Here is a 14,598-nt window from a genome sequence, read left to right as displayed (position 1 = left end):
TTATAATTGCCTGGCGACTAATTGAAGTTCTTAGTATTAGCAATTAAGACAGATTCAGTGATGTTATGTGTGGCATAATCAGCAGAGGGGTATAAAGTAACGGGAATTTCAAGATCTATGGGGTGATCATTTTCATGACACTGTTTAGCGATCGCATTTTTGTGGTCATCCGTCCATATTGACTTCTGATGCCAATAGCATCTCTCTGTTACAGTTATGTAGGCCAGACTGGTAAGACTGTAATGGAGAGTTTATTTTAGTTAATACGGTAAATATGGTCTCCTAGCGTCACCCAAACAGATTCTTAACTTTTGCCTGATATCTTAAAGTGAAACAATTTCACACTTTGAACAGAGTTTCTTACTTTTTCTTTTATACACTGTTTTATACTTACAGGATTTCTTACGTTTTCTTTTATACTCTGTATATATAGTATATTGATGTACATATTTATTGATGGAACAGGTACTCACACAACTGATGTCAGTTATGACCCAAGATCGAGCATCATAAGTGACTAACAGTATTTTGTATTGTTTTTACCCCCTTTGGATCAATATTATATTTCGCTAACTTTAACATGTATTTTTTTTTGCAGTTTCTCTGACACAAACAAAGAAAAAAGGGCTGGAATTTAAGCAGAATTTACTAGTAGAGATCCGAAAGTGCATTGAATCATATGCTCGCGTATTTATCTTTTCTTCACACCACATCAAAACTAACAAGTTGAAGGAAATGCGCTTGGAGTGGGGACATAGCAGGTTAGTTTTGAGAGAAGAATATTGTGAAGCTTTAAAGATAATTAATGAAGAGATATTTACACACACACACATAATGTGAAATTAAGTGAGGAACTTGTAGATAGAGATGTATAGAAATACTTTGATTAGTGTAAGAGTGGTGGATGAATGGAACAGATTGACTGAGGACACGGTTAATGCAGATAGCTGACAGTATTCAAGAGCTGGGGCCCCACAAGTATTAAACTCCCTCCCTGTACCGGACATTATATGTAATTACACACACACACACACACACACACACACACACACACACACACACACACACACACACACAGATGGGTCAGGAACATTTTGTGAAGGATATGCAAGAATAAAAGCATTGTATTCAAGTGCTATTGTATAAGTGATAGATAAAAGAGGTCAAGAATTCATGGATTTTCATAGGAAAAACACATCTGATATTGCTTTAGTGAGAACAAAGCTTACTAAAACATCATCATACAACTTAAATTTTTTGTATGCTGTCTGCGTTAACTATGTCTTCAGCCATATTATTCCATTTATCCACCACAACTATAATAAGAAAATACTTTTACAGTTTTCTTTAAACAAGTTTCTTGCTTAATTTCATATTATGTCTTCTAGTTGTTCTGTATCTACATGTCTTGAACTGTTAACAATCTACTTTGTCAGTTTGTTTTAAAAACTTAAAAAGGTAGTGTTGAGGTCACTCCTTGCCCTTTTCTCTTCCAAGATGGGCAAATTTAAGGCCTCTTGCTTTTTCCTTATAATTTATGTGTTTGCCTGTGTAATTTGTAATTACTTATTTGCACCACACTGAGAGGGAGTTTTAAACTTGTGGGGCTCCATCTCTTGAACATTAATGGTTATCATACAACATTTTGAATTTATATATGCTGTCTGATGACATAATTTAGTAATCCCATTCTCAATGCTCCATTTACTGGTACTCTTTTATTTTTTTTTTTTGACATTCTACATTCAATATCTTCTAGTACATCTTCACACTAATCTCTTTTCCAAACGCACTCACTTTCACCCCCTCTTTCCACCCACATCATTTTCCCTTTCCTGAAAGCCATTACAACCTTTCCTCCACCAAATATAGGTAAGACATCCCTTTGCAAAATGTTCACATACAAGAGTCTCTGTTTTGCATATCATTTAGAACTTAATCTAATAATGCGCACTTACCATCTACCCTTTTCACTGGCATATACTTGTGTATGTATCCCTTTTTAAACCAGGTTTTGCCAGTCACTAGTCCTTTTTCAGCATACAACTCAACAAGCCAGTCTCAGTTGACCCAGCTTTTCACCATTCCCTGCGCTGGTTGATAGAATGAATACCTGGCTTTAGCTAGGGTATATATGTACATAATGTTAAAGAGATGGCCTTGGTTAGGGTGCTCGTTTGCCTGCACCATCTCAGTTAACTTTAGAAAAAGCTATTCATTTTCATGCATAACACTGGGTACACCATGCCCCCTGATTATACCCTTATCTGCCTCATTATCCACTCTTGCATTCAACTCATCCATTACTAATCAGTGATCCCTCACATCAAAATTGCTGGCATACTCCCTCCGCTCCTCCCAAAACACTTGCCTATCTTCCTCATTCCTTTCACTTCCAGATGCGGGAGTACTTATAGTCACCTACATTTCATAATCCACTTTCATTTTTACCGACAACAATATGTGGCTCACATCCTCAGTATGTTTACACATTCTCACTTCTTTAGCAGAAATGGTGACCCTTCATTATTGTGGTTCGTTACATTTTTGGAGGAGTGCATTTTATCAACACCACTGTGATCTTTTTTCATACAGTTACTCAGCCTTTTATGTATATGGTATGGATGAGCCAACTTCCAATATTTCTTGAAACTTAAGGCTGTCTTATTAAGGTCAGTCCTCTTCTTTTGTTGTCTTTTTCTCTCCCTGATACCATGTATTGCTCTTACAGAACAGGTGAGATCTTATTCCTCCATAAATTTTGTATCCACAAGTCCAACAATATCAGGTCCATTTTTCCTGATTTGATTCTCAAATTCTAATTCTTCAGTATTTGCTATTACTCAGCCAGCATGTGTAAACATTACTTTCAGTCAAATGTTTCTGTCATTTAACATTTCCGAGCTATCTTTGGCATTGGCAGGGCTTTTCTGCCCTCTTGTTGTATTTGATGTCTCCCATTTTTTGCCTTCTGATTGCATTCTGTGCTTCTCTATCTCTCTCACCTACCAAATTCCTTTTTTCTCTAAGTTTCTTATCCTCCCTGTGTACTTCATGGCCGCATGACCCTAATTCAGATATAATCTGCTTCTGATCACCCCTTATGCTCTAGTTTGTGCAACAATTGTCATCATCTTTTTGTAATGAAAACTGCACTTGGCAGGTGTGAAACCTTTTGGAGCCTTTTGATTCGCATACCTTCCTTCTTCCTTTCCTTGTTTTTGAAACATGATTCTCTAGTCTAAGAATCATCTGTTATTTGTCATCCTCCTGCTTCACTAATTTTGTATTTGATGCCACTCTTACTAAATCAGTCAGTGTTAACCTGTAACCCTTTATGTTATCTTGAATGTTTCCTTTTTTGCTAAGAAGTATTGATCCTGTTTAATTTGCATTTTTGATTTAATTCATGCATCTGCTGGAATATAAATATCCCTAATTGTTCAGTCTGTAACATTACATATATTCCTTGTGGCTTCACTTAATATCCCTCAGTTCCAGTATCTCTGTCTCTTTTTCACTGCTTTAGTCTTGTGCTTTGGTTCTACTTAACAGTTCCAAAAAAAGAATCTTGTTTCTCCTCACTGCTGTTTTGTTGCTCAACTACGACTGTGAATTATATATAAGAAATGTTTTTAGACGTAGCTGCTTGTTTTTCTTCATGACCCAAAACAGAATTCATTTGGACAAAAGATTCTCTGCAATTTTTTAAACGAGTTTCATGGTTGACTTCATGTTATGTCATTTTGTTCTAGCCTTACATCTTTCAAAAAAGTTATCACAACTTACATCTATGATTTAGATACTTAAAAGTTATGATCATTTCACTCTTCTCACTTCCATGGTTGGCAAATTTAAGATCTTTAGCCTTTCATTGTAACTCAGGTGTCTTAATTCTTGTACCATCTGTGTTGCCCTCTTTTGGATCTTTTTGTGGTTGACCAGACGTAAACTCAGGAAGCGTATTCTAGTGTCCGTATGTAGGACTTGAACAGCTCGCTGAATATTTCCATATCCAAGAACGTGAATGCAATTATAGTATGTGTAATTACCTATTTCTGTTGTACGGGAGAGAGTTCTGCATTTATAGGGTCCCATCTCTTGAACCTCATCTTCTGTCATACAACTTCTTAAACTACTGTATGCTGTCTGCATTTCAAATGTCCCATTAAGTTTATTCCTTTCATCAACCTCTCTTATCCTGTAAAAGTACTCCTTTACATATACTTTGTTGAGTATTCCTGGAAAATTGTATGGGAGGGTATTGATTGAGAGGGTGAAGGCATGTACAGAGCATCAGATTGGTGAGGAGCAGCGTGGTTTCAGAAGTGATAGATGTGTGGATTAGGATCTCGGTGCATTAAGAAGAATATGGAAAGAGAAGTCAGTATTCAAAGGCAATGATGAGTACCTTTGAAGGTAAGGTAGTCCCAACACTGCTGTATTGATGTATCTTAAATCTTGAACGATTAAGAAAGGAAGGGGATGAGGTATGTTGGATAGAAAATGCCTGAGGAAGATAAGTGGCATGTGGTAGGCTGTCTGTTTAAGAAATGACACTATTGCAAAGAGGTGTAGTAGTCAAGATAGTCTGAAAAGAAAGGGCTAACCAGGCTATGCTAAAACAGTTTGGTCTTACATAGACGAACAGTCTCTCTGGGAAGTACATGAAGCTTTTAAGTGCATAATTTCATTTTATGTCTTTTGATTGTTCCAACCCTGCATCTTTCAAAGATCTCATTACTGTATCATCAGTCTGGTTTAAAAACTTGAAGGTTGTGATCAGGTCACCCCTTTCTCTTGACTTCTGTTATCACTGTGTTCTTATTTAGGTGGAATTATCTGTTTGTACAGTGTGGGGTGAGACTTGTACACTCACAGGGACTTGTCTCCTTAACTTTCTGTGCCATCAGGCAACCCTCTAAACCTTTGTAGACTTCCAGCATTCACTGCCTCTTAGGTTAGTTTATTCGAGTCATCCACCACCTTAACTCTAGACCAGTCCTTCTTAACTTCCTTTCTGACAAGCATTTTACTGCATGCTGGATGCAGTCACCATGTCCATATGGAGTTTATTCCGTTCATCCACCATCCTTATAGTATAAAAGTACTTTATATATTTAACAAGTTGCTTGCTTAAAATTCATGGTATGTCCTTTGGTTGCTCTATATCTACGTCTTTTGAAAAGTTGTTCTTAGTTTCTGTCATCAATCTGGTTTAATAACTTAAAAGCTGTGGTTGGGTCACCCATTGCTTTTTTATTTTCCATGGTAGGCAAATTTAGGCCTCAAGCTTATCCCTGTAGCTCATCTCATTTAATTCTTGTTCTGTAGAGTTTTTGTTTCTTCTTTGCTCTTTGTGCTTCTTTAAAAGAAAGATGCACTGACCAAACTTGAGAAGCATAATAGCTCTTTGTGCTTCTTTAAAAGAAAGATGCACTGACCAAACTTGAGAAGCATAATAGCTCTTTGTGCTTCTTTAAAAGAAAGATGCACTGACCAAACTTGAGAAGCATAATCTCATTTATTATGTCTCTTTTCTCTCCTCCTCCATGGTGGGCAGCTTTGTATCCCTCAGCCTCTCATTGTTGCTCATTTCTCTCAGTTCAGTACTGTACTTGTAAAAGCAAATGGTTAGGCGTAGCATCAGCTGGACTACCAGAGTTGGAGCTTATATTAACCTGAAATAGTAAGTAGTGTTTTCATTGTTTTATCTAATCAGTCATCAATGTCGTATTCTTAATTACTAGGCATAGTAGGGGTGGGAGGTGGGCAGATTAGAAAGGGTAGTGAGTGGTGGGATGAAGAAGTAAAGTTTTTGGTGAAAGAGAAAAGAGGCATTTGGACGATACTTACAAGGAAGGAGTGCCAGTGACTGGGGATGTATAGAAGAAAGCAGCAGGAGGTCAAGAGGAAGGTGCAAGGGTTGAAAAAGAGGGCAAATGAGAGTTATGGTGAGAAAGTATCGTAAAGAACGTGCAAAAGACAAGAAAAAATGGGAACATCAGTGAAGGTGGAAGTGATAGCAGATAGTGATGAAGTGAAAAGATGGAGTGAGTGTTTTGAAAGTTTGTTGAATGTGCTTGATGATAGGGTGATTTGGTCGAGGTGGTGTGCGAAGTGAGAGGGTCATGAAAAATGGCTTGATTAAGAGAGAAGAGTTGGTGAAAGCCTTGCGGAAGATGAAATCTGGCAAGGCATTGGGTTTAGATGGTATTGCAGTTGAATCTGTTATGAAAGGGGGGTGACAGTGTTGTTAACTGGTTGGTAAGGATATTATATGATGCATGTATGGATCATGGTGAAGTGCCTAAGGATTGGTGCAATGCATGTATAGTGCCATTGTTCAAAGGCAAAGGGGATAAAGGTGAGTGTTCAAACTATTGAGGCATTAGTTTGTTGAGTATTCCTGGAAAATTGTATGGGAGGGTATTGAGAGGGTGAAGGCATGGACAGAGCATCAGATTGGGGAGGAGCAGTGTGGTTTCAGAAGTGGTAGATGTGTGGATCAGGTATTTGCTTTGAAGAATGTGTGAGAAATACTAATCAATGGAATTGTATGTAGCATTTATGAATCTGGAGAAGGCATATGATAGAGTTGATAAAGATGCTTTGTCTTAAGAGGACATGGTGTGGGAGGTAAGCTGCAAGAAGTAGTGGGAAGTTTTTATCAAGGGTGTAAGGCATGTGTACGAGGAGGAAGAGAGGAGAGTGATTGGTTCCCTGTGAAGGTCAGTCTGCAGCAGGGGTGTGTGATGTTCCCATGATTGTTTGATTTGTTTATGGATGGGGTGGTTAGGGAGGTAAATGCAAGAGTTTTAGAGAGAGGTGTGAGTATGCAGTCTGTCGGGAATTAGAGGGCCTGGGAAGTGAGTTTGTTGTTGTTCGCTGATGATACAACACTGGTGGCTGATTCGAGTGAGAAACTGCATAAGTTGGGGACTGAGTTTGGAAAAGTGTGTGAAAGGAGAAAGTTGAGAGTACATGTGAATGAGAGCAAGGTTATTAGGTTCACAGTAGGGTTGAGGGACAAGTTAATTGGGATGTAAATTTGAATGGAGAAAAATTGGAGGAGGTTAAGTGATTTAGATATCTGGGAGTGGAATTAGCAGTAGAAGAAACCATGGGAGTGGAATTGTCACAGGGTGGGATGAGGCATGAGCTATAGATAGGCTTGTGCGGAGGAGGGTGGATGTGTTGGAAATGAAAAGTTTATTGAGTAAGTGTTGAAAGGGTAAGAGAGATGTGTGATAATAAAGAGTGTGGTTGAGAGAGCAGAAGAGGGTGTGTTGAAATAGTTTGGACACATGGAGAGAATAAGTGAGGAAAGATTGACAAAGAGGATATATGTGTTAGAGGTGGAGGTAACAAGGAGAAGGGGAGACCAAATTGGAGATGGAAGGATGGAGTGAAAAAAAATTTGAGCGATCGGGGCCTTAACATGCAGGAGGGTGAGAGGCATGCAAGGAATAGAGTGAATTGGAACGATGGGGTATACTGGGGTGGATGTGCTGTCATTGGACTGAACCAAGGCATGTGAAACGTCTGGGGTAAGCCATGGAATGGTCTGTGGCGCCTGGATGTAGATAGGGAGCTGTGGTTTCGATGCATTATATATAACAGAGACTGAGCATGAAAGTATGAACAAATGTGGCCTTTTTTGTCTGTTTTCATGGTGCTACCCTGGTGAAGTGGGGGGCAGCAGTGCTGTTTCCTCTGTGTGTGTGTGTATGGGTGCTGCAAATGGATTAGAGGCAAGCAAGCATGAATATGTATATGTGGATATATATGTATATGTATGTGTATTTGTTATCCCTGGGGATAGGGGAGAAAGAATACTTCCCATGTATTCCCTGCATGTCGTAGAAGGCAACTAAAAGGGAAGGGGGGGGGGGGGGGCTGGAAATCCTCCCCTCTTGTCTTTAATTTTCCAAAAGAACGAACAGAGAAGGGGGCCAAGTGAGGATATTCCCTCAAAAGCTCAGTCCTCTGTTCTTAACTCTACCTCACTAACGCGGGAAATGGCGAATAGTATGAAAAAAATATGTATTTGTATATTTGTACATGTTGATAGTGTATGTATATGTACAAGTATGGGATGCTATTTCGTGTGTTGCGAGGTGACAATGGGAGTGGATGAAGGCAGCAAGTATGAATATGTACATGTATATTTGTATATGTTCGTGTACGTGTTTGGGTGTTTATGTATATACATGTGTATGTGGGTGGGTTGGGTCATTCCTCATCTGTTTCATGGCGCCACCTTGCTGACGTGGGAATTAGCAATCAAATATGATAAAATAATGAATAGTAGGGGTGAAAAAACAGCAGAAATAAGCCAGGCTCTCATACCTCCCTGGAAGGTAATTGCTGTATTTTTGTAGTGGGAGCTTGTCTTATCAGATGATGCAGTATTTTCACTTGTGTGTCTGCATAGTCATCTCTGTTTTACTCGTGATCACCCAGCATGTTGGGAGCGGAAACAATGGAAAAGCAAGTAGAAATAAGCTAGGCACTTCAGAGAGAAGCCTTGCCTTACTGTTGCTTGCCGAGGTAAATGAATGCTTGATGTGTGATCATTTGAGACAAATGACACATATTGTGCTCTAGTATGATAGGAATGATAGACAATGCATCTGTGACCTGAGTTAGCTGGATAATAATCTTAAAAGTTCAAGCCAAGTATATATGGAATAACAAGGGAATGGATTAAAATGATATCAGGATAGGATAGATATTGCAACAATTTTGCCATGAATTTTGTTGAATTCACTCAGATTTGTATGATTTTTTTTTCAGATGTAGAGCAGTTGATTTTTGTGATGTCCATCTTTAATTACAATGTATTTCCCAAAAGAAGAAAGATCTTTGAAATGAAGTATGCATTTTGAGAATGAATACTTTTCTCCAGGTTCTTCCTTGGCAAGAATAAGGTAATGGCATTGGCTTTGGGGCGTACTCCAGAGGAGGAAATGTATGACAATCTTCACAAAGTTTCTCAGAAGCTTATTGGCCAACGTGGTCTTCTTTTCACAAATTCCACAAAGAAGGAAGTACTTGAGTAAGTAATTAATAATTGTGCATTTTGAAATAAGCAAGAAAATATGTCATAGATGATTTACTGTTGGCCCTTTTTTATAATGAATTCACAAGTGTTGAATTTACGCTTATGCAATTTAGGTTTTGCTTGGCCGATATTTTTCTTTTTTGGGCTAGTATTCATGCTTATGCAATTAGGCATAACTATTACACTTTCAAGAAAGATACGCATTTCATATATACCTGTCAGAAACTGATTACAAAACATTTAAATCTTGTAAGACAACTAATATGTGAACAGTATTTTGAACTTTGAGAGCAAAGATAAGGTAACAAACATATAAGAGAAAGGCAGCAGCCAGACAATGGAACTTACTGACATCCTGTCCCAGAAGTTCCTTCTATCCTTATGAGGCTCCTGCAGCACACAGAAAGCTGGCCAGTTTGAGTGGTCAGGACCAAAGGTCACAGAGTGTTGTGATGTTCTATGTATGTGCAGACAGTGCAAGGCACTTGAGTAGTAAGTGCTCTGTCTTCTTTTTGGTAATTGTGTCATAGCCCTGAAGGGTCTTGGATATATTGATACCATGTATCCCTCTAGACAAAAGAGGTGAGATCTTATTTCTCTTGTAAATTTTGTCTCCACAACTCCAACAGTATCAGGTGCATTTTTCCTGATATGATTCATGAATTTCAGATCTTCACTGTCTGTCACTTGTCAGTTAGCATATGGACATTACTTTCAGTCTGATATTTCTATCATTTCACATTTCTGAGCTCTCTTGTGGCACTGGCAGAGATGTTCTGTCCTCTTGCCATGTTTGGCATTTCCCATTTTTTGCCTTCTTAACGCATTTTGTGCTCTTTCTCTCTGCCTTTCCAAACTCCCTTTTTTCTCAAAGTTTCTTATCCTTCTTGTGTTCTTCATGACTACATGACTAATTCAGATGTAACCAGTTACTGATTAGTCCCTTATGATGTAGTATGTGCAACAATTCTCCCCATTTAATTTTGCAACAGAAACTGCACTTGGCATATCTGAAGCCTTTAGGGAACCTTTTGGATAGCATACCTTCCTTCTCCTTTTCCTGTTTTTTGAAATATAATCCTCTAGTCCAAAAATCATCTGTGATTTACATCTGTCAACCACAGATGAATTAAATGCAATCTCCTACTTCACAAATCTACATGTTTTCAGTGCCACTCACTTAATTACTAAATCAATCAGTGTTGACATGTAAACCTCTATGTTATCTTGAAAATTTCCTTTTTTGTGAAGATATATTGATCCTTTGTACTTTGTACTTTTTTAATCCTTGCATCCACTGTAATATAAGTATCTCTAAATGTTCTGTATCAAACATTACATATTATTTCCTCTGCAACTTCACTTGCTTTTTTACCCCTCAGTTCCTGTATCTTTGTCTCTTTTTTACTGTGTTAGTCTTTGTTCTTTGGTTCTGATCAGTAGTTGCAAAACTTAATCTTGTTTCCCCTCCCTGCTCGCTATTATTGATAGTCTCTGTACTCTGCATTATGGGCATTTTCTGTTGTTAAACAGTTTTTAAAACTTCCAGTAAAAGCCTTACTGACTCTACTTTTCATTGTGTGCAATGCCCCTCTCCAGTTGCATTCCTACTGGATATTCTCAACAGAATTAAATGTATGTTTATGCCTTTTGACTACATATTCTAAATTCCTTCCTTCCTCTCTCATCTGATAACACCATTTTTTTTTTTTTTTCACCTCTCAATCAATATATCTACAACTGTGCTAACCTCTGACCCTGTTTTTCAATAATTTCTATTAGTATCTTCGGCTTTATGATCTCTGTTGATGCACTTTTGTTTTTTCCCTTACCCTCATTCATATGGATGGGATCACAACTGACTTCTTTTTAGTACCTTTCCCTTTCTGAATCCCTTTCTGATAATAGGCATAACCTGATGTGAACTGTTTGGTTGGTGTAAGTTTCCATACCTTAGCTTATGATTCCCTATTTTCCTGGGTCACACAATGCTAATGGTCTAAAGTCCCCTCAATCTTTGAAGAATAAAAGATGGTTCTCTCATTGGCCCAATGGCAGTTTAGTAATTTTTGTTTATTTTAGTGTAATGATTTTGGCAACACTCCTTACATTCTATTTTGAGTCATTGATCTTTATACCCTCCCTCCTATTTTCCTCCTCAACTGCCACAGTGAATTATCATAGTTAAGAAAGTTTAAAAAGGCAGTCTTAGTAACCTTAGAGTGATTGGAAATATGAGTGTCTTTAGGAATTGTGAAATTTTAGCATAGGGACAGACATCAAGTAGGCTGTAGTGAGAACATGGGCTGAGACAAGAACCATCACTGAGAAAGATGACACATTTCCCATATTATTACTTCCATGGGTATTTGAAAACTCAACTCATTTATTACCGTGACCAAAGGTTTGATCTAATTTAATTCATTCTCTTCAGCTATTTCGACAACAAGAAGTACCCTGTTTATCCACATGCAGGAGACTTGGCATCTGAGACAGTGGAATTGAAACAAGGGCTGCTTGAACAGTTTTCATACTCCCTTGAGCCACACTTCAGAAAGTTAGGGCTGCCTACACGTTTGCAACGAGGAATTCCAGAGCTTCTTCAAGACTACACGGTTTGCATCAAAGAAAAGCCCCTTACTCCTGCACAAGCTAGTATTCTGGTGAGGATTATCTCTGTTAAATATTGAGTGTATGGGAGAAATGTGAAAAATCATACCTTTTTTGAATCCCTTTGCGTCCAGTGTAATTTTGAAATTCCTGACATCATTTGAAATAGTTTATATGTAACATAATCTTTTTGGCACAATTACATAAAGCAGGATGGTGCATTCAGGATCTTTGAAAACCAATATAGTACCTGAAGACCCATTTGGCATACCATCTTTTTTTGAATACTAAGCTTTGCTAAATAATTCTTGACATGATCTTTAATTGGCTAGCAAAATAGTCTAATTTTATCCTTTAGGTATGTGGTAAGTTAGAATTCGTTGCCCATTGAAGGGCTCCCTTGGAAGGTAAATGCATAGTGCTTTCAATAGTAATTCTTTTTTGCGGGGGGAGGGTGTTGTCATTTCATGTGTGGCAGGGTGGCAACGGGAATGAATAAGGGCAGACTATGAATTATGTACATGTGTGTATATGTATATGTTTGTGTGTGCATATATATGTATACATTGAGATGTATAGGTATGTATATGTGAGTGTGTAAACGTGTATGTAGATACATGTGTCTGTGGGTGGGTTGGGCCATTCTTTCGTCTGTTTCCTTGCGCTACCTCAGTAACGCGGGAGACAGCGACAAAGTATAATAAAATAAATAAAGGCCCCATTCGTTCACACTCAGTCTCTAGCTGTCATGCAATAATGCACCGAAACCACAGCTCCCTTTCCACATCCAGGCCCCACAGAACTTTCCATGGTTTACCCCAGACGCTTCACATGCCCTGGTTCAATCCCTTGACAGCACATCGACCCCGGTATACCACATCATTCCAATTCACTCTATTCCTTGCACGCCATTCACCCTCCTGCATGTTCAGGCCCCAATCACTCAAAATCTTTTTCACTCCATCTTTCCACCTCCAGTTTGGTCTCCCACTTCTCCTCGTTCCCTCTACCTCCGACACATATATCCTCTTTGTCAATCTTTCCTCACTCATTCTCTCCATGTGACCAAACCATTTCAAAACACCCTCTTCTGCTCTCTCAACCACACTCTTTTTATTACCACACATCTCTCTTACCATATTATTACTTACTCGATCAAACCACCTCACACCACATATTGTCCTCAGACATCTCATTTTTAGCACATCCACCCTCCTGCGCACAACTCTATCCATAGCCCTCGCCTCACAACCACACAACATTGTTGGAGCCACTATTCCTTCAAACATACCCATTTTTGCTTCCATGATAATGTTCTCGACTTCCACACATTCTTCAAGGCTCCCAGAATTTTCGCCCCCTCCCCCACCCTATGATTCACTTCCGCTTCCATGGTTCCATCGGCTGCCAAATCCACTCCCAGATATCTAAAACACTTCACTTCCTACAGTTTTTCTCCATTCAAAGTTACCTCCCAATTGACTTGACCCTCAACCCTACTGTACCTAATAACCTTGCTCTTATTCGCATTTACTCTCAACTTTCTTCTTTCACACACTTTACCAAACTCAGTCACCAGCTTCTGCAGTTTCTCACATGAATCAGCCACCAGCGCTGTATCATCAGCGAACAACAACTGGCTCACTTCCCAAGCTCTCTCATCCACAACAGACTGCATACTTGCCCCTCTTTCCAAAACTTGCATTCACCTCCCTAACAACCCCATCCATAAACAAATTAAACAACCATGGAGACATCACACACCCCTGCCGCAAACCTACATTCACAGAGAACCAGTCACTTTCCTCTCCTCCTACACATACACATGCCTTACATCCTTGATAAAAACTTTTCACTGCTTCTAACAACTTGCCTCCCACACCATATATTCTTAATACCTCCTCAGAGCATCTCTATCAACTCTGTCATATGCCTTCTCCAGATCCATAAATGCTACATACAAATCCATTTGCTTTTCTAAGTATTTCTCACATACATTCTTCAAAGCAAACACCTGATCCACACGTCCTCTGCCACTTCTGAAACCACACTGCTCTTCCCCAATCTGATGCTCTGTACATGCCTTCACCCTCTCAATCAATACCCTCCCATATAATTTCCCAGGAATACTCAACAAACTTGTAGCTCTGTAATTTGAGCACTCACTTTCATCCCCTTTGCCTTTGTACAATGGCACTATGCAAGCATTTCGCCAATCCTCAGGCACCTCACCATGAGTCATACATACATTAAATAACCTTACCAACCAGTCAGCAATACAGTCACCCCCTTTTTTAATGAATTCCACTGCAATACCATCCAAACCCGTTGCCTTGGCGGCTTTCATCTTCCGCAAAGCTTTTAGTACCTCTTCTCTGTTTACCAAATCATTTTCCCTAACCCTCTCACTTTGCACACCACCTTGACCAGAACACCCTATATCTGCCACTCTATCATCAAACACATTCAACAAACCTTCAAAATACTCACTTCATCTCCTTCTCACATCACCACTACTTGTTATCACCTCCCGATTTGCCCCCTTCACTGAAGTTCCCATTTGTTTCCTTGTCTTACGCACTTTATTTACCTCCTTCCAAAACATCTTTTTATTCTCCCTAAAATTTAATGATACTCTCTCACCCCAACTCTCATTTACCCTCTTTTTCACCTCTTGCACCTTTCTCTTGACCTCCTGCCTCTTTCTTTTATACATCCCCCAGTCATTTGCACTATTTCCCTGCAAAAATCATCCAAAAGCCTCTCTTTTCTCTTTCACTAATAATCTTGCTTCCTCATCCCACCACTCACTACCCTTTCTAATCTGCCCACCTCCCACACTTCTCATGCCACAAGCATCTTTTGTGCAAGCCATCACTGCTTCCCTAAATTCATCCCATTCCTCCCCCACTCCCCTTACC

General features: G+C 39.1%; 1 protein-coding gene across 1 annotated transcript in view; it reads left to right on the top strand.

Annotated features, from left to right (window-relative positions):
* RpLP0-like (ribosomal protein LP0-like) overlaps window positions 1-14,598 on the top strand; it is a 37,273-nt gene that overhangs the window by 17,758 nt on the left and 4,917 nt on the right. Inside the window, exons 2-4 of the mRNA XM_071673267.1 lie at window positions 599-761; window positions 8,912-9,061; window positions 11,502-11,730. Coding sequence (XP_071529368.1) covers window positions 599-761; window positions 8,912-9,061; window positions 11,502-11,730 — 542 coding nt within the window. The remainder of the gene's footprint in view (window positions 1-598; window positions 762-8,911; window positions 9,062-11,501; window positions 11,731-14,598) is intronic.

Source organism: Panulirus ornatus, chromosome 18 (genome assembly GCF_036320965.1).
Source record: "Panulirus ornatus isolate Po-2019 chromosome 18, ASM3632096v1, whole genome shotgun sequence".
Classification (NCBI taxonomy): Eukaryota; Metazoa; Arthropoda; class Malacostraca; order Decapoda; family Palinuridae; genus Panulirus; species Panulirus ornatus.
Note: the sequence above shows the minus strand (reverse complement) of the source record. Positions and strands in the feature narration are given on the sequence as shown.